This window comes from Camelus bactrianus, chromosome 7, assembly GCF_048773025.1.
Source record: "Camelus bactrianus isolate YW-2024 breed Bactrian camel chromosome 7, ASM4877302v1, whole genome shotgun sequence".
Taxonomy (NCBI): Eukaryota; Metazoa; Chordata; class Mammalia; order Artiodactyla; family Camelidae; genus Camelus; species Camelus bactrianus.
Window position 1 is genome coordinate 34,428,971 of NC_133545.1, and position 27,581 is coordinate 34,456,551.

Sequence of the window (27,581 nt, forward strand, 5' to 3'; positions counted from 1 at the left end):
ATAAATCAAGCTGATCTGAGCAAGTTCAGTAAATCTGGCTAGTTAGAGGAGCTGAAGGAATCTGTAAGCTTTCTAGGTAAATCACCTACTCTTGGGTAGCATAGTATGGTAAATCCTGATGAAAAGGAGAATCAGATGGTCACTGATGAGTGGAACCCACCTAGAGAACCAGGGTCTGGACAGCCTTAAGGGAAGAAAAGGCCAGCGTCAGCATGGCTATCTGGAATGGAGAGTTTGTACAGTCTGAGTCATCTCAAACATGTTTTATAGAGGAATTAAAAAAGAGCTCAAGGTAGTCTTTTGCAAGCATAAAAGACACTTGATTTCTTTTAAAAGTGGATGTCAATTAAAGTAAACAGTATTATTTAAACTACTTATTAATAAGTAAAAATGACACTCTAAGAGAAGAGGCACCATGTTGATACTGTAGTTTTGTGCCCTTCCTGCTACAGGACCAGGTCTGTCATGAGCATTCAAACTCACGCTCAGGAGTTTTCCAAAATCTGGATATAACAATAAGAGATGAAGTCAAAATGACTTAGCCCACATGTAATGGAGAACTATGAAGGGTTTGATAGAAGTTAAGGTTTTAAAAATTTTAGAAAAATTTAATTAGTAGTAAGGTGGATTAAAAGGGGGGAAAACCGGAACAAGGGAGACAAATAGGAAGCTACTACAATACTTTAAGCAAAAAGGAAGAGTCTCTCCACTAACATGACCCTTAAAAATTTGAGAAAGTCTCCCACAGAACTGTTTGGGGACCAAGTAGAGGCACATATTTTATTTTAGCTACAGGCAAGGGCTGCACCCTGAATGCTGCTAAAGGACCCATTTTCCTCCCACTTTGAAGAGGAATGTTCACAGGAATCCTAGACAAAGACAAATAGGGACCTATGAGTAACTCTGAAAAGCTAAAAACCGACACTCTTTTCACTAGTATTTTAGAATATGTTTAATATTTATTTAGTGGTAGCAGTGAGAAAAAAGGTTTTTATTAATAAAAGCTGTAGACCTCAATTTAAATTTGAAATAAGGAATTTATCATATGCATTGAATGTAACATAGCATTTAGAGTATTTGAATTGTCATCAAATTGCAATTTTCCAAACCAGAGATCTTCTTAGGGGACTTAAAAAAGATATTTAAATTAGTTAATAAAATAAAGTACTCATTCCTAATAAACACCACACCTCATGCAATATTCAGCTTCAAATTTTTAGCTGTCTGCAGCTGTCAAGTGGTCGGCCTCAGGCTTGGTGGGCGTGCTGTGGTTCTATAGTACATACTGCACGGAGAGCCACACAAATACTCCTTAAAGAACATTTCGCAACAGTGAGTGTCATTGTTTGCTTGTTTGTTCACTCAAAGGCAGTAACCTTGTTAGGAGTGAGATCTGTCATCTGTGGAAATCTGAGTTTATTGACAGCATTTCTAACTTACTTCTCCGATGTTTTTGATACATGTCATAAAACAGCAGTTGGATCACATCATGTGTCCAACTGGCCCACCTTTGAGAGTTCTTCAGGCCCGCTGTGTGCTGGGGAATATAATTCTCAGAGGGAAAAGAAGTTACAAGTGCTTAGGCTTATGAGGTCTTTCTTATTAGTGGTTTTTTTTCTTTTAAATTTATGTTCTTGTTTGGTTTTTGCATGCTCTGTTGCTGCTTCTCTGCCCTGGAAAGTCACTCTACTCTCTGAAGGATAACAGAACTGGGTACAGTTGACAAAAAAGGACGCATCATCAAAATTGCTTAAATAAGACTAGTCCTTGAGAAAGGACTTCCAGCTCCCCTAGGATCTACACTAGTTTCTCAGACACTGACGTCAGTTGGAATCACCTGGATAGACTGTTAGAACCCAAATTCCTGAACCTTTTCCCCAGAGCTTTTGATTCACTTAAGTCTGAAGTTGAGCTGGAGAGTTTGCATTTTAACAAGTTCCCAGGTGATTTTAATGTTGCTGGCGTGGGACCACCCTTTGAGAAACACTCACTAACCAACTCATTGGGGCCAGAGATGCCAAAAAGAATTTGGGGTCAAAATCCTGGATATTTCTAAGTGGTTTTTTGTTTGTTTGGTTGGTTTGGGTTTGGTTTTGGCCTGGCTTTCTACTTTGTAATTCTTTCATAAACCTGCAGTGGTTGTAGGATGCTGAGGGAAGAATTATGTAAAAGTTCCAAATACTTCTATGTATTTTTCAGCCTTGGGCATATGATCAACAGTAAGCAGTGTAGGTCTGTTGCTCCCCCTGTAATAATCATGATTATTATTATTAGCATTATTCCATAGCTTCTGAGATGATGTTTGCAACTAGTTGTTTTACTGTTTTGTTTCTTGTTTGTTTTTTCTTGTGTCAGGAAGCTAAATCAGTATCCCCCTTAAGCTCCATGGAAGATCTGAGTGAAAATGGCCAAGCCTCAGTGCCCTGCCTTGAGTATAAGGAGCCGTCATCAAAATGCATTTTGAACTACCTTGTGTACAATTTATACTGCAACAGCTGTCTTCATCAGCTATTATCTAAATGAAAAAAATAGGAATTGAATGATATTAATATATTAAAAAGTGTAGAGGAAATGAGTCCAAGAAAAATAATTTCTGCCCACAATTATTCACAATGTAAACCAAGGGAAAAAAAACTATTTAGGAAAAGTAGGTAGATTTGAATAATCAGATTCAGAAGGCAAATGACAAGTAGGTAAAAATGCAAATTCTGGAAAGATTAAAAATGTAAAGATTTTAAGGAAAATATAGGGAAGTAAAGTAAATGAACAAGTTCCTGTGCTGACAAGTTTACTAGAAATACAGGATGCTTGAAGTATGTTAAATACAATATAGCTTTATCACTCTCAGATCAATCTGTTACAGATTAGATTTTTCAAATTAATAAGGGGGTAAAAGCAGGCAGGATGGATTCAGGTAAAAAATGGAAAGAGGAATTTTTTACCTTAATCAAAATAGCCAATCTTGAACGATGGAAATCTAAGTAGTGTAAACCTTAAGTGACACATTTTGTTTTACTCAGCTGGGACAAGAAAAGGATGATTTGCAGAGATTCAGCCGTACCCTAGAGTTAAGTTTAGAATAACCAAGGTCTGACTTTTGTACCCCTACATTTCTACCCACTAAGAATTAGTGATTTTAATTATAATTTTGAGGTACAGTAAAACTTTCACTAAGAAAGACTTCCTTCTAGGGGATCTGACGGTGGATCTGTTTTCTTGAATTTTACTAAATTTAAATGAATATTAAACTTAGAAAAATATTTTGGAAAGATCTTTCTATAACCAGAAGATTGTGTTTAATCCATCACTAACCAGACAGGAAGGACATAGAAAGTGGTTCAGAGAGAAATGACTGAGGTCAGACTTTGACGAAGCTCAGGCGCTACCTCTTTGCTAACATTTTAACTGAAGCCTCAATTTTTACATTTCTCAAAACAAAGCTAGTGATAGTTCCAATTTCATAAGTTTGTCGTAAGATTTAAATTAGATAATTTTCAAAATTCTTATGCTGCAAGTACATGTGAGAGGTCAATAAAGATCAGCTGTTTTATTACTACTAGTAGTTGTTGTCATAATATAATTGTGCTTAATGGGTGTTAGTTTTCCAGAGTTGCCATAACAAATTACCGTAAACTCAGTGGCTTAAAACACACTGATTTATAATCTTATGGTTTAATTTTACCAAGTAGAAAAACAGACGTGAGTAGAAGTCTAACATAAGTTTCAGTGGGCTAAACTGAAGGTGTTGGCAGAGCTGCCTTCCTTCTAGGGGATCTGACGGTGGATGTGTTTTCTTGAATTTTCCAGCATCTAGAAGTCACTCGCATCTTTGCTCCTAGGCATTTACAAAGCCAATCACTTGTATCTCTTGACCATTCCTCCCTAGTCACAGCTCCCTCAGACTCTCTTCTTCTGCCTCCCTCTTCCATTTATAAAGACCCTTGGGATTTCACTGTGCCCACCAGGAAAATCCATCTTATACTACCTTAACCTAATCACATCTGCAAAATCCCTTTTGTCTATAAAAGTAGCATATTCACAGGCTCCAGGAATTAGGATACAGATATCTGTGGGGCCATTATTCTGCCTACAACAATAAGTTACTCATCTAGCATTCTAGTTCAAGTGCCATCAAAACAAACAGAGTAGAAATATAACTATCTAGGCCACTTATATTACAAATACAGCCACAGCAGCTCATTCTAGCCATCTTTTAAAAAAAATCTGCTTTAGGATATGAGCTACTTTTAGCAAACATTTACACAGCCCAAACTTAATTACAATCTCTCTACTTACATTTTATAATATGAGGATTTTTTAAAGCAATATATTCTGTCAAAAATGCAAATTTAACCATAAATACCAAGATAAATATTGCAAGGAATTACTAAATATCTTCTCTTGCTTATAAACCTCAATAAAGATATTCTGATTTTAGAAATATTAACTCATTAATCCCATTCACTCTGGATTTATAGAATGAGAAAATGAGAACATTCTCAGGCCTTGTATTTTGATCGCAGTTCCATTTGGCATATAGAGAGAAAAAATAGATTCTTATGTTTCATGTTTTTCCTATTTGTATATTATTTTTCTAAATACAGAAATTTATCTGTAAGATACAGAAAAACCACCAAGTAGAAAAACTTAGGAGAGTTCATCAAACATTACATAAATATGAAATAACTATTCAAAGATGGTCAGGTGCTATTACATGAAAAGTATAATTTGTCCTTGTAACCTGATTACACAAATACATTCTTCTAATTAAGGTAGATTGATGAAATCTAAGTGTTTAGGATGACTACTCAGAAAAAAAAGTGGTATTTAATTACTTCAACACATAACAGCTTCTATAGTTCTTTGTACTATTGATTTCTCTTTATGTGAAAAATTGCTCATGAATAACTCATGAAAAAACAGCACCATTCAGAAATATGATAGCAGGTTATATATGGTAAAAAAAAAAATTCAGCAATTTACTCAAAGGAAAGTTATTTTATTACTATTTATTTCATAATAATTCTTGGTACTGGACAAAAACAAAACAGAAGCATACTCTTCTGGCTCTTGACAAATGCTTAGTTTTATTTCTAGATTTGCAAAAAATAGACAGATGAGTATTTGAAATTATCCATAATTAAATGATAATTCATAATCACTCACCATTAAGTAAAACATATGTTAATTAGAGAGTCTAAAACTAATTGCAGGCTGTCAAATGCATATGTGTAATAAAAATTTATTTTCATAGTAGTCTATAATTATATATTTCACAATAGACTAATGGATTTTCAGGAGCCATCACATTGTGCAGTGCTCACTTTTACTAAACAACATGATTAATAATTTAGAAAGAGCTGTTTTCTTTATTTATGCTATCAAAAATGAATTAAAACCAAATAAAGTTCTGGTTCAGGAAACCAGAATCAATATATATTAACAGTTTAAAGGAAAAAGAAAGATCAGAGTAATTCTTTGTCAGGATGATTTTTTTTTTTTTAATTTTTCAGTGTGTAGTATTAAAGGATTGAATTTTGATGCAAGGCACATGGGTTTTGTTGGTTGAAGTAATAAATAATCACTTTTAGAAGTAGTTGCCCAAAAGACTATGAAAAACTAATTCTTGACTACCTCTTTTTATCATTCTGAACAGAACTAATTCAAGTGAAGAGGGGGGAAATGTAGAAGAACCAAGGAAACTTCAGCACACTCAGACTGTAGATCTCTTTGGCATGGGTTTCTTTAGTCTTACATCAGATTCTGAAAGACTTTCCACTCCATGGGCCATATCTACACTAAGTCAGCCCAGCAGGCCATGGGATGCAAAATTGATTGTGACAAACTCAATCTACAGTCAGTATTCGCAATCTACGTGGATGCCCATAGCTCTACTGATGATGCAGTAATCCATGTTACTTTATAAAACCACAAACAGCTGTGAAAACAATCTTGGGTTTTCAATATCCTTTTCATTTTTGTCCTATAACACCATTAGAATAATAACAAAAGAATAATCAGGCAGCCCACACATCATAAATTTTTAGGATTTTGCCTTTAGCCGAAATGACAGAAGTCAGAGGCCATCGTTCACAAATCAACATTTATTTGGCGCTTACTAAGTTCCAGAACCTGGGCAAGGCACTTTCACTTACTATTTCATCTTATCACTTATGTCATTCAGGCTATAAAGTGCAAAACCTAGGTTGTTTTGCAGGTTAAACACATCAATATTTCTGTTTTATGGGGGAAAAATTCAAATAATTTTGTAATTTTTTTGGATTCTTTAGTTATTCAAATAATCCTTCTTCATCCTGCTCTTTATTTTGTATAAATAAAAAGTCTGTGATTCACCTAAGATTACCTAAAATTCTAAAACCATTTTTGGTTGATATTTATACTTCTTTTATTGGCTTTAACTGCTAATTATTAACATCTTTTCTTTAAGAATAAAAATCAGGCGTTAGAATAAAACCATCAGTTCCTTTGGTTCTGATACATTGGTTCTGAAAATATATCAGCATTTCTTTAATGTAATGATGAATAAGAAATATTAGGTATTTTCTGACACAAGAAGGGGAGGAGAGAGAAAAACAGAGGAGAGAATGATGTTTCTCAGCCACACTTAGGGCTAGTTGACTTCTTAAAAAGAGAGGAGGCGGGGATAACAAAGCTATTTTGTGAGACTAAGGCCATGAGCTGGGCTTGATAGACACTTGTGAAGGCAGAAGACATTCGGGGTATGTTTTACAGTTAATTAAATTCTATTTGTCATCATATTGTCCCCCTGAGTTATTTAAGTTTTTTAGTATCTGTAGTAAAACTGCCACCTTTCCTCACTTTCTAACATGAACTAGCCCTTTCTCCAAATTATCTGGGAGCAACTGAATTGTCCTTGGTGTTCCTACCCCCACAGAACAAGAGTCACTTCAAAATAGGAATAAGGTCCTGAAAACGCACATTATGAAAATAGCCCATGGTACCCTACTGGACTGAAAAAGCATGTCAGGTCCTTGTTGATAGGTCTGAGAATTACAGTTATGTCATTAACAAGGACTTCAAACTGCAGGGAAGGGATCAGCTGTCATGATGGCTCCCCCTGTAGGGCAATAACATTCATTAGAATGAGGACTGTGCTTCCACTCGGCCTTGACAGGCTGTCTTCAGGTGCCAACTCAAGACTCCCTCTCTTGTTTATCATTATCAGCAAAAGTATCTGATAGTTTTTTTCTCCTTGAGTGGATATGTAAACTAACAGGAGAGTATAGCCTGTCAAAATGACACTGTACACTGATTCCTCTTATCTGGATGTCTTTGGGAGGACAGCTTATCTCAAATTTACAAAAGAAGGAACTCAGTATCAGTGTTTCTTCATCAATAAATGACAATGGCAGGCCTGGTTTAGAACTAGTTGCCTATTTCCAGAGCAACAATTAAAATGTAATGCAAAGCATCTACCCACTATAAACTGATGAGAAACTATCTTTGCTTTTGAATAAATAAAGGCACATTATTTAGAAGGGATAAAAATAAAAAACATCATTGCTTTTACAAAAGCATAAAAATGTACATAATTTTAAGTTAAGATTTTAAAAGTGACCATAAAACTAAAGACTAAAGTATAAATTTGTAGTGTCTATATTCAGACAAGACATTTACAATATGTGGACTACAAACAACATAAAGATGCATGTTACACAATAGGGGAACATTTTTACTAATACAATAGGATTTACCATTAATCAACAGGGAAATGCACACTAAAAGAAAAGACCGAAGTTGTTGCTTTGGTACCTATCTGTCAATTTCTGAGTTAAACAAAAGAGGAAGCAATTAACGAGCAGCCAAGTACATGGTTTATACCCCTAAACATCAACCCTAGTCACCATCTGAGTCATATCCAAGGTCAGACTGGCAAACGAGACTTAAAGATCTTACCAGGCACTATATTTTACTAATAATTTCAAGGATACAGATAATCAAAAGATTGAGAGCAGAAAGATCCCTAGGCATCAAGAACAGTTCCCCAGTTTTTCTCTTCACAAACATGAGCTTTTGGCTCACAATAACAGATTAAAAAGACATCTCTGAAAGTACAGTCCGTGGGGTTACTTCATATAGCAGAAGGAGACTGTAACTGTGAAACACCTCCATTTAGTACCCTAGAGACTTACAGCACTTTCGCGGCATTCTCCAGGAAGCCAGACCCCATCGATCCTAAGTTTATTAAATAATCCATTAGCTAGGAAATAGTACTCAGACCCACCAAGTAGGGCCCCTGCCCAGGACAGGTCCCTCAGAGGACTCTGTGCTTTACAGCCCCTTCATCGACTAAGTCCCCCCTCAATCTCTGGGGCTGTCTGGAGTAGGCCATTGGGGCAGGGTGCCCTAATCTCAAACCCTGTCTTGCATGGATTCTGACCACCAGAAGCACCTACCTCAAAATGTTCTGTCTCACTTTGATGGCTGGGACTGGCTGAGACCAGCAGTACTATCTCATCAAGATGCCTTTGGCCAGGAACAGAACCTGTTTGGGTCCCTTTGCTAGAAATGCCTTCCACAAAGGCTTCCAAGTCCCCTCCAGTGGCTGGGACTGCCAGAGCCTGTGGTTTCCTGCAGGTAGAGTGCCCCAAGAGCCATTATTTCCACTTTTTCTCTTCAGAGCTCTCTCTGATCCTTTAAGCTACATGTGGGGTTGACCAGGGACCCTGAGCAGCTCTCAGATTTATGTTTTCAGTGTTGTTCCACAGTCCAAGGACTAGGTCCCAGTTCCACGAGGGCAGCCTTACAAGCAGATTGCTTCCACAGAACAGCGTATTTCTTTCATTACATCTCATGAAATTTGGCTTCTAGAGCTGTGTTTACACACTGATTCTATGTGACTCTCATGCCAGATACAGGAAAAGTACACGACTATGGATTTCTGAGAGTCCACCTCTGACCCCTGGCTTAAGCTGCTTGCCTAGAGGCCCACGTGTCAGCTCTCACCTGTGCATGTCCTGACTGTGGTGCTGCCTATGGGCTTCAGAACCCAAGAGTGTTAGGGGTGGTGGTCGGCATCCTTTACCCTTTGTACCCTAGTGCTGGCACCCAGTGGAATCACCCCACGCCTTCTGCAGGTATATACCACATGTCTAGCAGTCCCTCAAGGTGGCCACATCCATCTCTTCCAAGGATTTTTCAATCACTACTTTGCACCACTAACGGGCCATTACAATTAATGCCCTCACTTGCCTTCAATTGATGTGGAGATAACATGCTCTCCCAGGTCAGTCTGAAGCAAATGACAAACATTCCTTTCACAAACAGGATCTTTTTTTTGCTGTACCCATGACCTTATGCCTATTATTCTCTGGTGTTGGTGAGTAGAAAACAGAGACATGGTCAAGTGTTGAATGAGATCACATCATAGGAATGAAATAATTATGGCCTGAGGAGTTCAAAACAACACATGGTTGGAATATGTGTTCTTCTATATTTATGCCATAAAATTCCAAACAGTAAATTCAACAGGTCCAGGAAATGAACTACTGTTCACATTTTCCTGCACAGTCTACGAAAGTCTTACATTTATGGTTGACAGCAAAGCAGTCACAACCTTAGAGAGAGCCCCTGAAGTCCATATTCATGGGAACATGATGGCTACCATAGCACTCTGCATAATGATATAGCCAGAATAATAAAGAAATGGTATTAGGGAACTGTAGAACCAAGAAGATCCATATCATTTCAGTACAAATAAGGTTTAAGATCCATGACATTCTGAGGAATAACAGTATCACTACCTTTTTACTGGGTGGAAAATAGGAAATTAGGAAGGACACATTTGACAAGGAAGAACACGAAGAATACGGTTCCTGGATCTGAACAAAAGGAGATGCTGCCTGGACAACATGAAGGATCATCATGTGGTCTGATCAGAAAATAAATACTTAAGTACCACTTCTCTGTTCATTACTCCACATTCCATCAATATATCACTATACCCATGAGAATTAACTTTGTTATACATTGTTTAATCAAATTATTTATACAGACAGGGCTCCCATACACCCCCTCCTCCCGGAAAACACTTGCCCAGGGCTTCACATGCTCTAGAGGCAGCCCTTCAAGGAGCATCCTTTTAGAAATACTAAGTATATACAGTCTCTTCCTCTTGGGTAGCACTATTGACTGTGTACATCCTAAGTTTCAGGTGACAAGGAGATTTGATGGGGTCACCTTCCTTTTCTTTCTCTCAGGGTATTACCCCTGAATGGAATGTGAATAAATCACAGGCCAGCTGTTTTAAGTCTTTTAGTTTAAAAAAAAAAAACCAAAAAAACCCTTAAAAGACTGTCAGTGTTTGAATTCCAGCGCCACTTTGTACTGGCTGCATGACCTCCGTTATTTAACCATTTGGTGCTTCAGTTTAGTTATTACACATAAAGCATTCATCTGCTTCACAAATATTTACTGATCACCTACCATAAACCTCATAATCTTCTAGGTTGTGGAGATGCATCAGTGACAAAAACAAAGACCCCTGTCCTCATGAAAGTTCTTAGGAACTCCCTCCTACCATCACAGATTTCTTCCTATATGCTTTGAAATCTTTTTCATCTTTTAAAGAAAATTCCCATCTTGAAATAAAAATATCTTAGATGAAAGGTACAGTTAAACATGTACCAGCCCAAAACCTAACTATTAGTAAACGTCCACAAAGCTTAATTGACAACTAAAAACAAAAAAATGAGACACCAGTTAAGTTCTGTTGGTTTGGAGCTATGTGCTGGTAAGCTGGTTAAACAAAACAAAAAAATGTATGTGTAGGGTTTGCAGATTGCTGTGGTGTAAATACTTTCTTCATCACCATTTTTAAGCTACCAACAGTAGCTTTCAACCAACTTGTATAATTCCTGAATTTTAACAAACAGCTGGACAGCAGGTCCATGCTGGTTTCGGCACACACACTGGGCTGGGGAAGAGTGGGCAGTAGGATCAAAGGTAAGCAGATGCAGAGGGGCAGGGGTGGGGAGGGTATAGCTCAGTGGTAGAGTGCATGCTTACTTAGCATGCTGAAGGTCCTGGGTTCAAACCCAGTACCTTCATTTTTAAAAAATTAAAAATAATAAATAAATAAACCTAATTACCTCTCCCCCTTCTGCCAAAAAAAAAAAAAAAAAAAAAAAAAGTTAAGCAGACAGACCGCAGAACTGGCAGTAATGCAGAAGCAACATCAAGGAAACTTTGTCCTATGTACAACTACACACAGGTTAGGTCATGGTCCCTACCATAGCTTTGCACTCCACACACCGATGAGTTTTTATACTTACTAATAACAGCACTCCATGTTATTTAAAAAAAATAATAATAAATGTGAGGGTATCAGCTGACCTTAGCCTTCATGAGAATAGTAATTAACCCAGCTACTGAAACAATTTTATGCTACTTTAAAAGAAGTAATATTCACTCAACTTTAAGAAGGTAATAGTCCTGATGTATTCAGCACTAGTGAGAGTATGTCTGATATACTTTGATGACTTTGGATGTCATCTTCACACACAGACACACACAAACATACACATATAACTACGTGCCAGGAGCTGTCATAAGAATGAAGGTGAGGTCCTTTATGTCATAGATGTTTCTCAACCACCTAGAAGACTGTGTAATATGTGGTAGGTGCTCACTAAATATTTGTTGAATAATGAATAAATGAATGCCTTACATGTAATAACTAAAACTGAGGCACAGCTGTCCAAAGTTATAGAGCTACGAAGGAGTGGAGCTGGAATTCAACCATAGGCAGGCAGTCTCTTAATGGGTTGTTTGTAAAACTAAAGACTGGCAAGAGCAAGAGAAACAAGAGTGCGAACTTCCAGGAAATTAGCTGGCATGCAGAATGACTGCTAGACTTGGAACTATTCAGTCTGGAAGAGACAAAAGTCAAATTGGACATTTTTTGACCTAGTAAAATATTAACCATTTTGAAAACATTGCTGAGCACCTGAGGTTAGAAGAGAGGTGAGAAGGAATCTAAAGTGACAGATCGGAAGTAAGGCAGAATTTCTGTTAAAAATAAGGGCAAGTTTCTGGAAAGTACAGCTGTTCAGTAACACCAGCAGAACAGATAGGAAATAAGGGAATCCACCTCTTCCTGGTTTGTTCACCGAAAGTATTCAAGCAGAAGACAAAGAAGAGATCTCTTCATGAAGTGGGAAGTTGGGCTTATGGACACTAGGATTTTCCCAGTTTCAAAATCCCTTGTTTTAAATAGAAACAGGAATTCAATAAATATGTTTTATTAAAGCATCTTCGCCATGTTATATACCACCAAAGCATAAGTTGGCTTAAATATTTGAGGATATTTGGATATATTTGCCTGGTTTGAAACTGTCCTGGTTTTTAGTCAAAATGAAGACTGAGAAAAATAGATACAGACAAAAACCGAAGAGAAAAATGTCTGCAACTCAATCCCACCGACAGTCTCCAAAACATCACATATTCAATAGCAGTTAAATTTTTATTCTAGATAATTTTTCAGGAAGGGCAAAAATTGAATAAGAAATGTTTTTAATAGGTCATGTATTCGTTAATATGTCTCTGAAGTATGGAAATTAGAAAAAGTTTCTTACAAAGATCAAGGGGTAATATCTCATGGCAGCAGGTCACGGCTTACATGAGTTTCTTATTTCTCTGTGGATTTCCCTTTGGAAGGATGCATTCAGTAATAAGCTATCATGTGGTCACTATGCATAAAGTTACTGGAAATGATTCATTATAATCTCATCACTACCTTTATGGAAACGGCCATACAATAAATATTAAGAATATTTTATGGAGAAACTTGGAGTATTTTAGATCATCAGAATCTACACTGGGATTTGTTATTGACTTTTGGATGTGCTTTCGTACCATCGTACCATTAGGACCAGGACATACGCATCCTTGCGCAAATTAGAAAAAGATTCCTGTCTGACAAACCGACTAAAAAACACAGCTCTTCCTGCGTCTGCCTTCCCCCTTTCCTCTTCCCAGGGTCATAACTTGGCAAACAGAGCTTGAGGTAGATTCTCATGCCTCAGCCAGGCACCCTTATAAGGACATGATCTCAACAGGTATTGGTGGAAGCCTAGGTAGATTTTTAACCATAGAATGGTTCTGACTCTGAAGAATGTATTTAAAAGTTTAAAGGAAAAACAGCCTAGTGCATGCAATTCATTAACTATCCTACACTCACTACCACTACCCCACCCCATCCCCCTGCCCGCACCAAACAAATGCAACAACCCAGAAGCAGTGAATCTCCAACTAATTATTTCTTCCATCACATTCTCAAAACCTAGCACTTCTCATAATTGGTTAAAAATCTAAAATAGGCCAGATGCAAATCACTCTTGCTCAAGATTAAGCCTACTTTTTCCCTTTTGATTCCAAGGGCTGGCTTGCTCCTCTGGAGCTGAGGTATTCCAAATTTACCACATGGCTTTACCACTGATTTTTGCTTTTTTCAAACCTCAGTTTTTGGCCTTTCCTTGATCTTGCATACTATAGAACGTCAAGATATTGTTTTGACTCCCCCACTTTTCCGACCTTAACCTTCCTTCACACTCCTGATAATTAATAAACTAGTTAATTTTTCAACTATTATCATTAAGCAGCTACCATATGCTTGATACTAGACTAATTGTTGAGAATACAAAAATGATTACGATACATTGCTTACAGTATCCAGCAGGGCACTCCTGAAAATAAACATTCAAAAATAATCTTATAAGTGTGAAAAACTGAAGTAACCAATTATCCAGAAACTGAGACTCAAAGAGAATTAGGTCACCTGCTAAAGTGACAGACCTGAGGACCCAGGTCTCCTAGCTCTATCTAATCTAATGCTGTAAACAGGACATTGTGATAATGCAGTTCTTTTCACTTGACTTATTTGTTAATTGATTCCTTTATTTATTCAAAAGTGTGCTCACGAACAGAACTATATTAGTTATTGCAGCAAGAAAACTAAGATGAAGATACAGACTGAACTCAGAATTTACAAATAGGCAAAAAGAGAACAAGAAAAAAAGGAAATGAATATAATATGCCTTGACTTGTATAAAGTTAGTGGCTCAGATTAAATGCCATAAATTCCCTATACCTTTGCTTATATTTTCTGACATTCACAGCTACTATTTACAAGGGTTTCTAATTGACAGATACGAAAGGTCATGTAGAGCAGCTAAATTTGCACATACATTGTATTTCTTATTTTGACATTGTTAAAGTATGTTCTTTTTATGTACCTTGGAGACAGAGGAACATTTTGTGCATTTTGTAATTTTAAAAATAATTCCATTTCAAAGTAATAAAATGGATCAAGATATTTCTCCATAGTTTAGTTCTGACAAGGAACACATTAACTTGAATGACTACTTTAGCTCATGGCCTTTACCTGTTTGTCTGCTCAACCACGCCAGAACTAGAGAGGTTATGCCCAATCATCTCCCCCTGCGTATCCCCAGAACCCATTAGTCAATCACTAAATTAAGTGGAACTTCTTTTGAAACCACTCCCCTCTCCTTCAACCACCACAGCACTTATGATAACACCTAGACCGTGACAACTGCTTTCTAAAATACCTTTCTGCCCCTGGCCTTGACCTTCTCCAATTCCTCCACTATATATTGCTATAAGAGTGACTTTTATACAAAACAAATCTCCAAGGCTTAAATCTTTTCATTGGTTTCAATTTCCTACAAAAACCAGTTAAACCTCTTGTATATGTTCCTCCTGACTTGACTTCTGCCTGTTTTTCCAACTTAATCTCCCCTATTGCCTCTTTGAACTCTTAATTTGCAGCCATACGGATCTACTTGAATTTCTTCTAAATATTTCATCTTTCAGAACACATGCCCTTTCACATTCTGTTCTTTTTGCTTAGAATGACCTTCACTTTGCTCACCTGACACAAATCCATTTTTCTTCACCCTATCTTGAATTATACCATTATTGGTAGTATCTCAAAAAAAATCATTTTTTTTGTTGCCATATTTTCCTTCCCTGCTGGTCTATGAGATTGTGAAGAAACGTAACTTGTTCTTCTTTGTATTCTTCTGTTTTAGTGTAATATCTGACATAGACCATTCAAAAAATGGTGGTTGAATTCAACACACTGATATGGAGGTTTCCAAGGATGACTGGATTTTTTGTTTTTTAAGAGTCCAAGCATTTGCAAAACTGTATCCGAGCTAGAAAAGAAGTAGGTTGTTCTGAGTTGTCTTTTGACAACCTGACACAACTGCTACTACTTGTATTCAAGTCTGGGCAATTTATTTCACAGAATCCCCTTCTGTGTGGTTTCATGTTGGCGTTTGCCAATAAGAGGAAATCACAAATTTGGAAAGCAGCAGTGAAGCAGAAGCCATTATTCTTAGGAGACCATGGGAATCAAATATGGCGACCTCATTCACTGTGGTACTTAATTAGATCTCTTCATGAGCTCCCACTTTGAGACTTCACGTGCATAATTTCTTGAACATTCTGCAAGATTTTTCACTCACACCAGTGCTTCAGAATGAGATGACTAGTGAGAGTTTTTCTGTCCTCTAGCTGCAGCCTTCCAGACAAATCTCTACCAACTACACATAAATTTGTATAAATTTTAATCCCCATACTAAACCATTTATTCCTGTAATACCTGTAGTGGCTCAGTTTTCCTGAGCAAACAGACTTATATAGATTTTGGTACTAAAAGTGGGTCCAGGGGAACGGAATCTGAAAGATGGAAATCTAGAATTGGTACTATAATGTGATTAGATTTTAAAGCATTAATAACCTCTTGTCAGTGGTAAATAGGATATAGATGACAATATACAGTTATAAAATAGTTTTTTACATTATCGCCTGGAGTCATGTGGAGGCAGGTGCCTATAGCTTTGAGTGACCAAGGACCTACTTAAAGAAGAATCATGATAATACGGAACCTAAGGACAGGTTGGGGGGAGGGGAGATTGTTGACTATTTTAACTACACTAGAACTTTAGGAAAAAAGTAGATGATGAGGTCAAAGCTTTAAATTCCCATCTCAAATCCTGAGTAAGGAACATGAAACATCTGTGGCTACTCTGAAAGATTACCTACTGCTTTTAGTTGCAGGTTTGATATTTTTGAAAACCAAATTCAGAGTCTAATACTGCCAGTAACTGAATTAAAATATGAATCAAATCCAAAACTTCTCAGGGTTTCTTACAATATGCCTATGACGTTGATTGGGAAAGAATGTAACGTTAAGGATTGATACAGATATTTGGATAGATTCCAGTGAAGCTGAGGACCTTGAACCCCCCAATTCCATCTAATAGGAACTTCCTCTATCTGAGAAGATTCACCTTTTCTCATTAAAAAAACCCCTATAGCCTTGTGAGAGAATGCTAATTCTAACAACCCACTCAAACACCTCTCATTGATTCTAAACCTTTAACTGGACTCAAACCTTGAAAAAAAATACTAAGTCTCACTCTGGAGAATATACAACACACAGCAAAAATATTGCAATATTTTGACAGTTTACATCAGTGGAAACTGGGGAAATATCTTTGAGAATGGACTCTAAGGATATTAGAACAGAGAGGGAGAAATATACTGTTTAATACAGCTGTGTTTATATATATATGAACTACTGACAAGTGATTTTGGATTCAGTGTGTTACCCTGAACAATAGAGAATAATCATGACAGTATGTTTAGTTGACTATAACTGGGCCCCTGCTGTGGTCAAAATGAACTGAAGGCATTATCCAAAGGCTTACGGAGATAAGCATGGATTTATTGTGTTCCATTGCTTACATCCACTTATTCCCCTAAGTTTTTCAGAAATACAGTGATAAGGGGAAAACAAGCAATCTTGAAAGACTCTTTTAATTAGCTCATCTTTGCAAGTCAGGAATGACAGTGGGAGAGACTGCCTATGGAACAGACTCCCAGAAAACATTGGGGATGGTGGGATTCTGAAGTGGCAGGAGCCACAGGAAGCATTTAATTGCTACTGGAACTTAATTACCAGGGTCAAAGTAGGCATGTTTGCCATAATGGGTAGCAGGGACATGTAGAAATGTAGACACGTATAGATCTTTGTGGCTAAATAATTATATCCCAAGGACTAATAGAGATTGACAGAGTACTACATCAAATCTACTTGTATAAGCAAAAACCTTTAGGAATGGCAAGTAGAGACCTGACTTGCATCACTACAGTAGTCATGGTCCTTATTTATTTTCCAGACTTGAGTGATTTGCAGACTCAGGGCACCTTAAATGAAGAGGATGCTTAACTCCCTTGAGGAAGGCTACAGCTACACTGCCAAAATTGTATATTATAAATTATCCATTAGACTTTTCCAAAAGAACCTATAGCTGTTTACCAGGATATTTATGTTTTAGGAACGAAATAACCAAACATCTTGGGAATTACTGAACACTAGGTTTGAGCTAACACAAATTCTTGGGGACACAAAATAGCACACTGATCTACTTTTCAGAAAGGGAGCTTATGAGAGCCAGGTGATTAATGCTGTTTAACCATCTACAGAGGGTCCCTCAAGCCAAAGTGTGGTTACGTTCCTACTTCTAAAACGTAGAGCTAGAAAAGATACACGCAGCAACATGGCACCCACTTAACAAGGCTGATCTGGCTATATCGACATATATCTGGCTATATGACTTCTTGCATGGATGGGGCAGTGATTTGTTCTTACTGGAAGAGATACAAGCTGGATTTAACTTTGTCTTCCCTGCTCAAAAGTTATCTGCTGGTTTAGAGATCTTGGTTTCCAATAAAATATGACTTTACAAAGAGATAAAATAATGGCTCCATTAATCTAAAAGCTGAGAATGCCATCTGGCCACTTCAAGTTTCTTATACTATGGAATTAACAGAAAAAAAAAAAAGTGGTGACTCTAGTTAGTGACTGGTGCAGTTGGGTTGCTAATACACAATGGTGGCAGAAAGAAGTACATCAATATGTTAGGCAGACTTTTAAGACAGTCTTAGTGATCTCTGCCATTTGATATTTATGTCCTGTGCAGTGTATTCATTTTGAGTGTGGAATGAATATAGTGACATGCTTTCAACCAACAGGATACAGCAATGGATTCAGTTGTCATGTTGTTTCATTGTTAGGTTATGAAATATTGTGACTTCTATCTTATGAGACTCTATTGCCTTCTCAGCCTGCATAGTTTGGGGGAGCAAGCTGCCGTGTTTGCTTGGCAAGGAGCTGATGGAAGTCTCTGGCCAAGAGTCAGTAAGGAATCGAGGCCCTCAGTCCAACAGCCTGTAACAAATTGAATCTTAACAACAACCATATAAGTTTGGAAATGGATCGTTCACCAGTTGAGCCTTGAGATAACTATTTCCAGTCAACATTTCTAGTACAGCCTATGAGATACCCCAAAAACAAAGTATCCAGCTAAGCCATTACCAGATTCCTAATCTACAGAAACAATGGGGTCATAACTTTGTGCTGTTTTAAATTGCTAGGTTTTGTGGTAATTTGTTACACAGCAACAGATAATCAACACCCGTAGAATTCAGGAGATTCCCTAGGGTACCTCTTAATATTCCTGTGACGAAACTGAGTAGAAAACTACAAATTAAGCAGGACTGGCACAGAACTCTGGAATAAAGGTCTGGATCACCAATCACGCTAAGACCCACAAACAATTGAGGTACTATATGAGAAGAGAGGGGACATGGCATGAGGAGTAGACAAAGATATAATACCACTCTATGCCCACGTGACCACAATGCAGAAATAAGAATTCTTACAGTGATACATATCTCCTTGCATATACACACACATTTGCATTATATCACTTACATATGTTAACATTTTATATAATATAGTTATAACACATATTATGATATAATTATGCTGAACAGAAGAATGATGTAGTTATTATATTGATTTGAAACTTTAAAAGGACCATATGAGTGCCTGGCTGACAAAATACTGGGCTGGATTGTGCCACGTCATCTTGGTTAAGCTTAGAACTATGACTAACCAAGTTTGTGACTGAAAGGACTTACTGTTAAGATAAAGGAGAAGAGAAATAAACAACATTTTCTTGGGAGATGATGAGGGTTCTGACTCAGTGGCTTTGCTAAAGTGGCCAGTAACTTTCTCTGATCCTCCAACGTAACCTTACATAGCATAATGCCATTTACAGAAACAAGGATGGACCTTGAGATTGTCATTCTAAGTGAAGTAAGCCAGAAAGAGAAAGAAAAATATCATGTGATATCACTTACATGTGGATCTAAAAAAAAAAAGAAAAAAAAAGGACAAACTTTATTTACAAAACAGAAACAGACTCACAGACATAGAAAACAAACATGGTTATGGGGGTGGGGTGAGGGGAGAGGATGAGAAGGTATAAATTGGGAGTTTGAGATTTGCAGATACTAACTAATATGTATATATAAAATAGATAAACAATAAGTTCATACTGTACAGCAGAGGGAACTATATTCAGTATCTTGTAGTAACCTATGGTGAAAAATGTGAAAACGAATATATGTATATTCATGTATGACTGAAGCATCATGCTATACATCAGAAATTGACACACTGTAAACTGACTATACCTCAATAAAAATATATATACAATTTTTTTAATCCTGTGTCAAAGACACATCCATAAAGTAAAAAGACAACCCATTGAAAGAAAAAAAAATTTGCAAATTATAAATTTTAGAATTTTATATTTACAAATTATATAGGGTCTGGTATCCAGAACATATAGAGATCTCTTATGACTTGACAATAAAAGAGACATGTAATCCAATTTTAAAGGATCCATCAACTGATGAAGAGACATTTCTCCAATTAAGATATACAAATTGCCAATAAGCATATAAAAAATTCTCAACATTAGTTATTAGAGAAATGCAAATCAAAACCACAATAAAATCGCACTTCATACCTATTAAGATGGGCTATAATCAAAAAAAGGGGAAAAAAGCACTAGCAAGTAAGAGGAGAATTTGGTATTCTCATATATTGCTAGTGAGAATGTAAAATGGTACAGCCATTTTGGAATGTAGTTCAGCAGTTTCTCAAGAGTAAAATAGAATTACCATAAAATTGAATCAGCAATTCCAATCCTACGTTTATACTCAAGAGAACGCATGTTGACACAAACACTTGTACGTGAATGCTCATAGCAGCATTATTCACAATAACCCTTAAATGGAAATAATTCAAATATCCATTGATTCGTGAATGAACAAAAATTGGTATATCCATACTATTGAACATTATTTAACCACAAAATGAATTGAAGTACTGTTACGTGCTACAACATGGATGAATCTAGAAAGAATTATGCTGTGAGAAGGCAGATACAAGAGCCAACTATTCTAAGATTCTATTTATATGAAATGTCCAGGATAGGCAAATCAACAGGGATAGAAAGTAAATTAATGATTGGTGGGGGAAAGAGGAGAATTGGAACTGACTGCTTATAGGTTTGAGGTTATGGCTTTTCCTATTGGGGTAATGGAAATACTCTGAAAGTAGATATTGGTGATGGTTGCACAACATAGTGAATACACTAAAAGCCAGGAATTGCACACCTGAAATGGTGAATTTTACGCTATATGAATTATATGTTAATAAAAGTAAGTTCATGACTATCCATGTCTTGCCAACTCCACCTGTTTCAGATCTTGCTGTGATAAGAGCTAATCTTGATAGTCAGATTATTTCTTAAAAAGTTTTTCATAACTGCATTGGGAATTGGAGTGAAAGAGGTGATAATTTATGTACAAGAATTTACTTATAACGTTGTTTTTACCCCTTGGAAAATTGAAACGTGTATTGGTAAAATGGTAAAAACACACATTAAACCAAATGCCATGTATTACTTCTTCCTCATTAGAACCATACACATCAGGTAAAATTAATACCTCCTTTTGTAGATTAAGAAATTTAGATTTAAGATAAGGAACTTATGTGGAATTATTACAGAAAGTTTAATTCCAGGGAGCACACTTTTCATTGTTACATCATTTTTGTGTGTGTTGATTTAAAGTGTACCAAGCTAGCCAGCTGGAATAGGTTTATTATTTCACTTATCTCCTTCAGTAAGGTAGATCATGGAAGCTAACAGTTTCATCAGCTGCTTATCCTACCTACTGAGCTAACCCCTTACTATCCCATTTTCCATTCTCTTCAATTATGCAGAAATAGGCATAAAAGCCATGAGATAACAGAGCTTATCCATCAAAGACAATGAGGCAGGCATTCTAGAGTTACTGGCCAAGAAGACAGTCAACTTTCAATTTATTACCTAACATCTCTGTTTAAAAGGTCCAAAACCCAGTTCCCAACCTTCAGCTCACTCAGTGGTCAAAAATGATCATCATAATAATAGTAATAGATACTTTGAGATCTATTCCATTTCTGCTCCTACAGCTAGAAAAGTACATATGTCTGGATATATTAATTCATGCCTATCGCCTATCAGTAAATAAAACTAAGAAGCATTAACAAGACCATCTCTCTCTTAGTTACAAATAGAGCTGCTGAGAAAATATATAATTATTTTTACATTCACATTTGCTTGATAGGCATTTATAATACTTACATAAGGATTTAATTTCACGATAGTTATGACACATAAGCGTATCACTTAATGATTATAAGTTTGTGAGCAAAGCTTGAGTGGAGCCCAAGATGGGGCAGGACTAGATGGCTGCATGGATTAGTTATAACTGCTTTTCACTGAGCTCAATTAACCAGTTTGCACCCTGGATTGCTGATTCCATTTGTAGGCAACTGTCACTATGGGATGCAGTTAAGAAAATGCAAGCTAACTCCACTGTGAGGAAAAATCATATTAAATGTAACAAAACAATAGCAATAAATGCTGCTTGTACTGTGGAAAATTTAGGGAGTGTTGCTTAAGTCACGAAGCTTGCCAGCATTTCACTTGTGTTTTTGATGGTTGATCTGCAGCCCCCAGCAACATGCGGGAAGCATGGAGCAGTGTTTCGTCTGTAAAGAGCAACTCCCCCCTTGCCTTATGTATTCTCCCTTCTGTGGGGTTTCTCTTCTCTTTATTTGGTATTCACCTCCACATCCCTGGCACCTGCCTTCTTGATTGATTGATGCAGCCTGCTGACATCTAGCTCCAGTTAAAATTCTTTGAGGGCAACAGGAACTGTCCTTAACTTTGTTTATCCAGGGAACAGGAGCAGGAGCACTTGCAGCTCTTGCTTCAACACCTTGGGAGTCATAATCCACCACCACACTCTCCTCATCCTCAGAGAGTGTTCTCAATGTGGAAATAAAAATAGAACTGGAGAAAGGAGCCCGAGGAGACTTGTTGGCAGGCAGCATTAATGTTAGCCATACTGTGTAACTGACTGCAAAGGTTATACCCTACCCTTGGAGAATGAATAAGGGCCAGGACACTGGATTTCCAGGGTGTCTTGTGGATGACAACTGTGGTCAATAATACCACCCACTTCTGGAAATTAGAAAACCCTTTGCTATCATTAAAACCAGAAGAGGGGGAAGAGAAATATCTCAGTGGCAGAGTGCATGCTTAGCATGCCCGAGGTCCTGCGTTCAATCCCCAGTACCTCCATTAAAAAAAAAAAAAAGTAACAGAAAGAGACCCTATTGAAAGGACTCTCTGGTCTACTCACTAGGGACATAGGAAATGAAAGATGACGCTGGGGTTTACGTTTACATCAAAATAAAGGAATTTTCTGAAATGTCTGCAGGCCTACAACACTAAAAGAGTTTCAGGATGACTAATTTATTTTGAATATTTAAGACCTTTATTTATCTTAGTAACAGTCTTAAGCAATAACCACAAACACCTTTATTGTTGGACACCACTCAACAATAGCACGATCATGCAATTCAGTGCATCCTAATGGAAATATAAAAGAACAGGCTTACAGCTCACGGTGATTTTTTGCAATCAGCTCTGCACTTGATGCATTTTGTGGCCAGCTAGCTATTTATCGTCTCCTGGTTTCACAACTATACATGCAAGGTATAATGTGCATATATAAATGGTCACTTAAAATACAAAATCTAAATTTTGCTGACACTTTTTCCACATGTAAATTGTACTTTAAAAATGCTATTTAGAAAATAAATTCATTGGCACAAAGAGGCCCACTATGAAATGATTACATAAAGAGAATGGAGGTTTAATTTAAATAGGACTTAGGTTTATGGAATCAGCTTTAACATATACATAATGGAAGATGTAAGAAGCTACATGAAAAGGTAAAAATGGCTACAAAAAATATTCAACAGAAAGATCCCCCAATGTTTAAACAGGTATCTAAAAAGTAAGTGAAGAAAAAAAAGGATGTGATCAATTGCAAACATTCAGTACAGGACTACACCATAAAATTTTCCCAGGAAAATATGAGATTTCATGGCGCACTCTCTCTCTTAGGTCATCACTGTATGTGTACAACATTGTGTATGTTTGAACTTTATGAGTAGTTTATTTCTTACATCAACATTCAGCATTCTCTGAGTTTACTTGAATATGCATATCCAATGAATAAAATATAGAAGTTTGCAGAAAAAAAGTGTGACCATTTTGTTTTCTATTCCAAATAAAATATTATGCCTTTAGAACAAAGTGAAGTAACAAAGTCAGCTTTTTCTTTATTATGAGGTGGAATGCACACCCAAATACACACGCAGATATAAACACACACATCTTTCTCCTTAATGTTTTTCTTTTCCCTCCTGTGAAACATCCAGTCTTCCAGTAAGTTCTAAGTTCTGACTTCAAAATACATTCCAAGTCCAACTACTTTTCACAACCATCACAGCTTTCATTCTGGTCCCACCCACAACCATTTCTCACCCGGACTCCTGCCAAAACCTCCTAATTGTTCTCTGTGTTTCCATTCTGTACCTCCTACCCCATACAGACAGCTGAGTGATTTTTTTTTTTTCATAATACCCATCAGATCATGCTGCTTTTCTGTTCAGAGTCCTCTCATGGCTTCCTACAACATTCATAATAAATTCTAAACTTCTTGTCATGAGCTATTCAGCCCTGTATTATCCTAGCCCCTGACTACCTCTCCAGCCTCATCTCTCACTACTTTCTCTGCTGTGTTCATACCACTCGAGCTACACAGAGCCTCTTGTTGCTGCTCAGTCATACCAAGCGTGTTCCTCCCTCAGGGCCTTTGCAGTTATACACACTCTGCATGAAGTTCTTATAAAAAAAAACAGCTATACTGAGATATAATTAACCTACTATACAATTCACCCACATAAATTATAAAATTCAATGTTTTTTAGTAAATTCACAGGGTTGTGCAACCATCACCACTTTCAATTTTAGAACACTTTGTCCCCCCCCAAGATGAATCCCATAGCCAGTTCTTACTCCTTTCTCCTTATTCTCCTACCCCACCCTCAACTCCATGCCCTAGACAAACATAAAACCACTTCCTGTCTATATTTCCTTATTATGGACATTTTATATAAATGGAATTACACAATAGTCTTGGGACTTATTTCTTTTACTTAGCATAATGTTTTCAAGGTTCTTCCATGTTGTAATACATATTAATACTTTATTGCTGACTAATATCCCATTGTATAAATATACCACATTTTCAATTTATCCATATAAATGTTGATAAACACTGATTTGTTTTCAATTTTTGATTATGAATAATGCTGCTATGAACGTACATGTACAAGTTTCTGAAAGGACAGATGTTTTCATTTTTCTTGGATATGTACCTAGGAGTAGAATAGTTGGGTCACATAGAGACTCTGTGTTTAACATTTTTATGAACTGTTTTAAAAAGTGTCTATGCCACTGTACATTCCCATTAGGATACAATTAAAAAGACTGACAGTCCCAATTGTTGGCAAGAATTTGGAGGAACTGAAACTCTCACACATTGCTAGTGAGAGCATAAAATTAGTACAATCATTCTGGGAATCAATCTGGCAGTTTCTCATAAAGTTAAACATATACTTACCTCTATCAATTAGCAATTCTACTTCTAGGTATTTGTCTGAGGGAAATAAAAATAGATATACATACACACACAGATGACTTGTACAGGAATGGTCACAGAAAACTAATTCATAAAAATTAAAAATTGTAAACATGCTGTCATTTCAAGCTAATACTAATTCTCCAACAATCGGAGAATGTATTTAAATTTCTAGTATATTCAATACCCATTAACAATAAGAAAATACTGCTGGCTGAGCAACAAGGATAAACCTCAAAAACTGGTCAAATCTGCCAGGCACAAGAGTACATACTGTTTGAAGTACTATAACAGACAAAACTAGTATAGATTGAAAAAAAAAAAAAAATCAGAAGACTGCTTTTGGCAGGGAGGTTTTGACTGGAAGGAGACATGAGGAAATTTTCTAGGATAATGAAAATGTTCTGTATTTTGATAGGATGTGGGTTACATGTGTGTATGCATTTGTCAAATTGATCAAACTCTACACTTAAGATCTGTGCATTTCACTGAAAATAAATTATACGTCAGTAAAAAAAAATTTAAATAAACGTATGTTTATGTGAATAATACACAAATTGAGAGTGAAAGGGAGACAGAAAGTCAGCCAATATGTGCTAGGCACTGTGGCTCTGTGTATACAAGTGCTTTCCACGCCAATGACACTGACAGTTGTAGGAAATACTAATTAAATGTCTGCTATTCAGAGCTCTGTGGGGAATATGAATGAATGACATAGTTTTGGTCCTCAAGGAACTGATAATGTTCTTTCACTTACTGCTCTATATCAGTAAAAAATGAGCACACATATGACTAAAGCAATCTAAAAAAGAATATAAAGAAACTGCATTATTTTAATATTCACTTGTCAATCTGTAAATAATCAGAGTTTCCTGAGATTTCTGTAAATAATACCCCTGAATCTAAGCAAAGCAACTAAAAAAAAAAAAAAGTAAAAAATATATGAACATAGAATATCATAAATTAATGGAGAACGAGCAGGCTGAATTTATTCTTAGCAAAGCATGCCATTTGATTTTTATATCAGTACAACTGGATGCAAAAAATTAGTCCCGTAAAATATTTTACTTCAAAAATAGACTCAAGAAATGTTAACTAAGAACACAGCTATGCAAGATTTTAAAAAAATGTCTCAAGGACTAAAAATCAAGACAATGATAAATGAAGACTCATCTTTGGGGGATTGTTATAGATCAGGTGTTTGAGTCCAATAATTTGAGATGCTTACTAAGGACATAGAAGAGTGGGTAAACAACATGTTAATTAATTTTACTGTTAACACTAAAGTAGGAAGTGTTAAAAACACCAGAAGAGACAGGCTCTTATAACTGGTTGAGGGGGAGTGAGGAAGTTAGAGAAAAATAACAAAGGGACTGTTTTTCTAGTACTTGCTGTGCCTTATCAATGTAGAATGATGCACATTGAAAATTTAAGAGCAACTGTAAATAATCTGTGACAGGGACCTAGGAATAATATTACTATACATGTGTAAACAATGGTTAATCTTCCTCCAAGAGGTTGCTTTAACAGGTTCTTCTCAGTCTACTGTTGCTTGCACATAGAGTGGAAAGAAGCAACTTGATACAGTCTCTAAAACTGTCCAAGGATGGAATCAGTGACCTGAACTAGGCACTAAGTATGATGTCACATCTCTTAAGGAAGAATAAGAATAAAAAAACAGAAAGCAACTGATACTGAGTTCTGAAAGAAACAGGTGAGTACTCCTATACATCATCCTGACCCACCCATACAAGATTCTTCCTCTCATCTAGGGAGATGAGCCTTACCCAAATACAATGAGGTGCCGGTAAAGTAGAACTTAAAACAAATTATACCAGATTCTTCCATGTCTAGGAGTGTTTGACAGAGGCTACACATATTGTACAGTAAGATAAATGTATGGGGAAAGGGATAAATTAGCAGTTTGGGATTAGTAGACACAAACTACTATATATAAAATAGATAAACAAGGTCCTAAGGTATAGCACAGGGAATTACATTCAATATCTTTTAAGACCTATAATGAAAAAGAATATGAAAAAATAAACATATATGTATAACAGAATCACTATGCTGTACACCAGAAACGAACACATTGTAAATCAACTACATTTCAATTGAAAAAAAAAAAGAAAAAATAAAGATAAATGTATAGTGTCTGTAGGGATTTATTGATATTAAAGAGTTGCATGAATCCACAAAAACCATAGATTCTTAAGATTTTCCAGATAGAAAGGAACTAAGAGTCGATCCAACCCAAACTCCAGGTTCATAAGAAAATTGTGACCCTACAAAGTAAAAGGACAGGCCTAGAGGTAGAACCACAATTGTAATATAGATAACCTCAAACCAGAGCTCCTCCCAATATCCCCGACTGCCCTCCAATCAGGATCACTCTCTGGAATGAGAACTGAATGCCATGTTGTCTAAGCTACACAATTCACCCTCTCTTACTTAATTCACAGCGGATCTTGGCATTCAACTATGAACATTGCAAATGTGTTGATGTTTAAAAGGCTATTTGAAAATAAAATAGTGCAAAA

At 36.5% G+C, this 27,581-nt stretch overlaps 1 protein-coding gene across 5 annotated transcripts in view; it reads left to right on the forward strand.

Annotated features, from left to right (window-relative positions):
* IMMP2L (inner mitochondrial membrane peptidase subunit 2) overlaps positions 1-27,114 on the forward strand; it is a 937,771-nt gene extending 910,657 nt beyond the window's left edge. For 4 of the 5 annotated variants that reach the window (XM_074367202.1, XM_074367205.1, XM_074367204.1 and 1 more), the window contains one exon: positions 2,356-27,114. In XM_074367202.1, the coding sequence (XP_074223303.1) occupies positions 2,356-2,523 (168 nt within the window). In that variant the 3' untranslated portion in view covers positions 2,524-27,114. The remainder of the gene's footprint in view (positions 1-2,355) is intronic. The other variant, XM_074367215.1, reaches the window with a different exon arrangement.
* Positions 27,115-27,581: the final 467 nt, after the last annotated feature.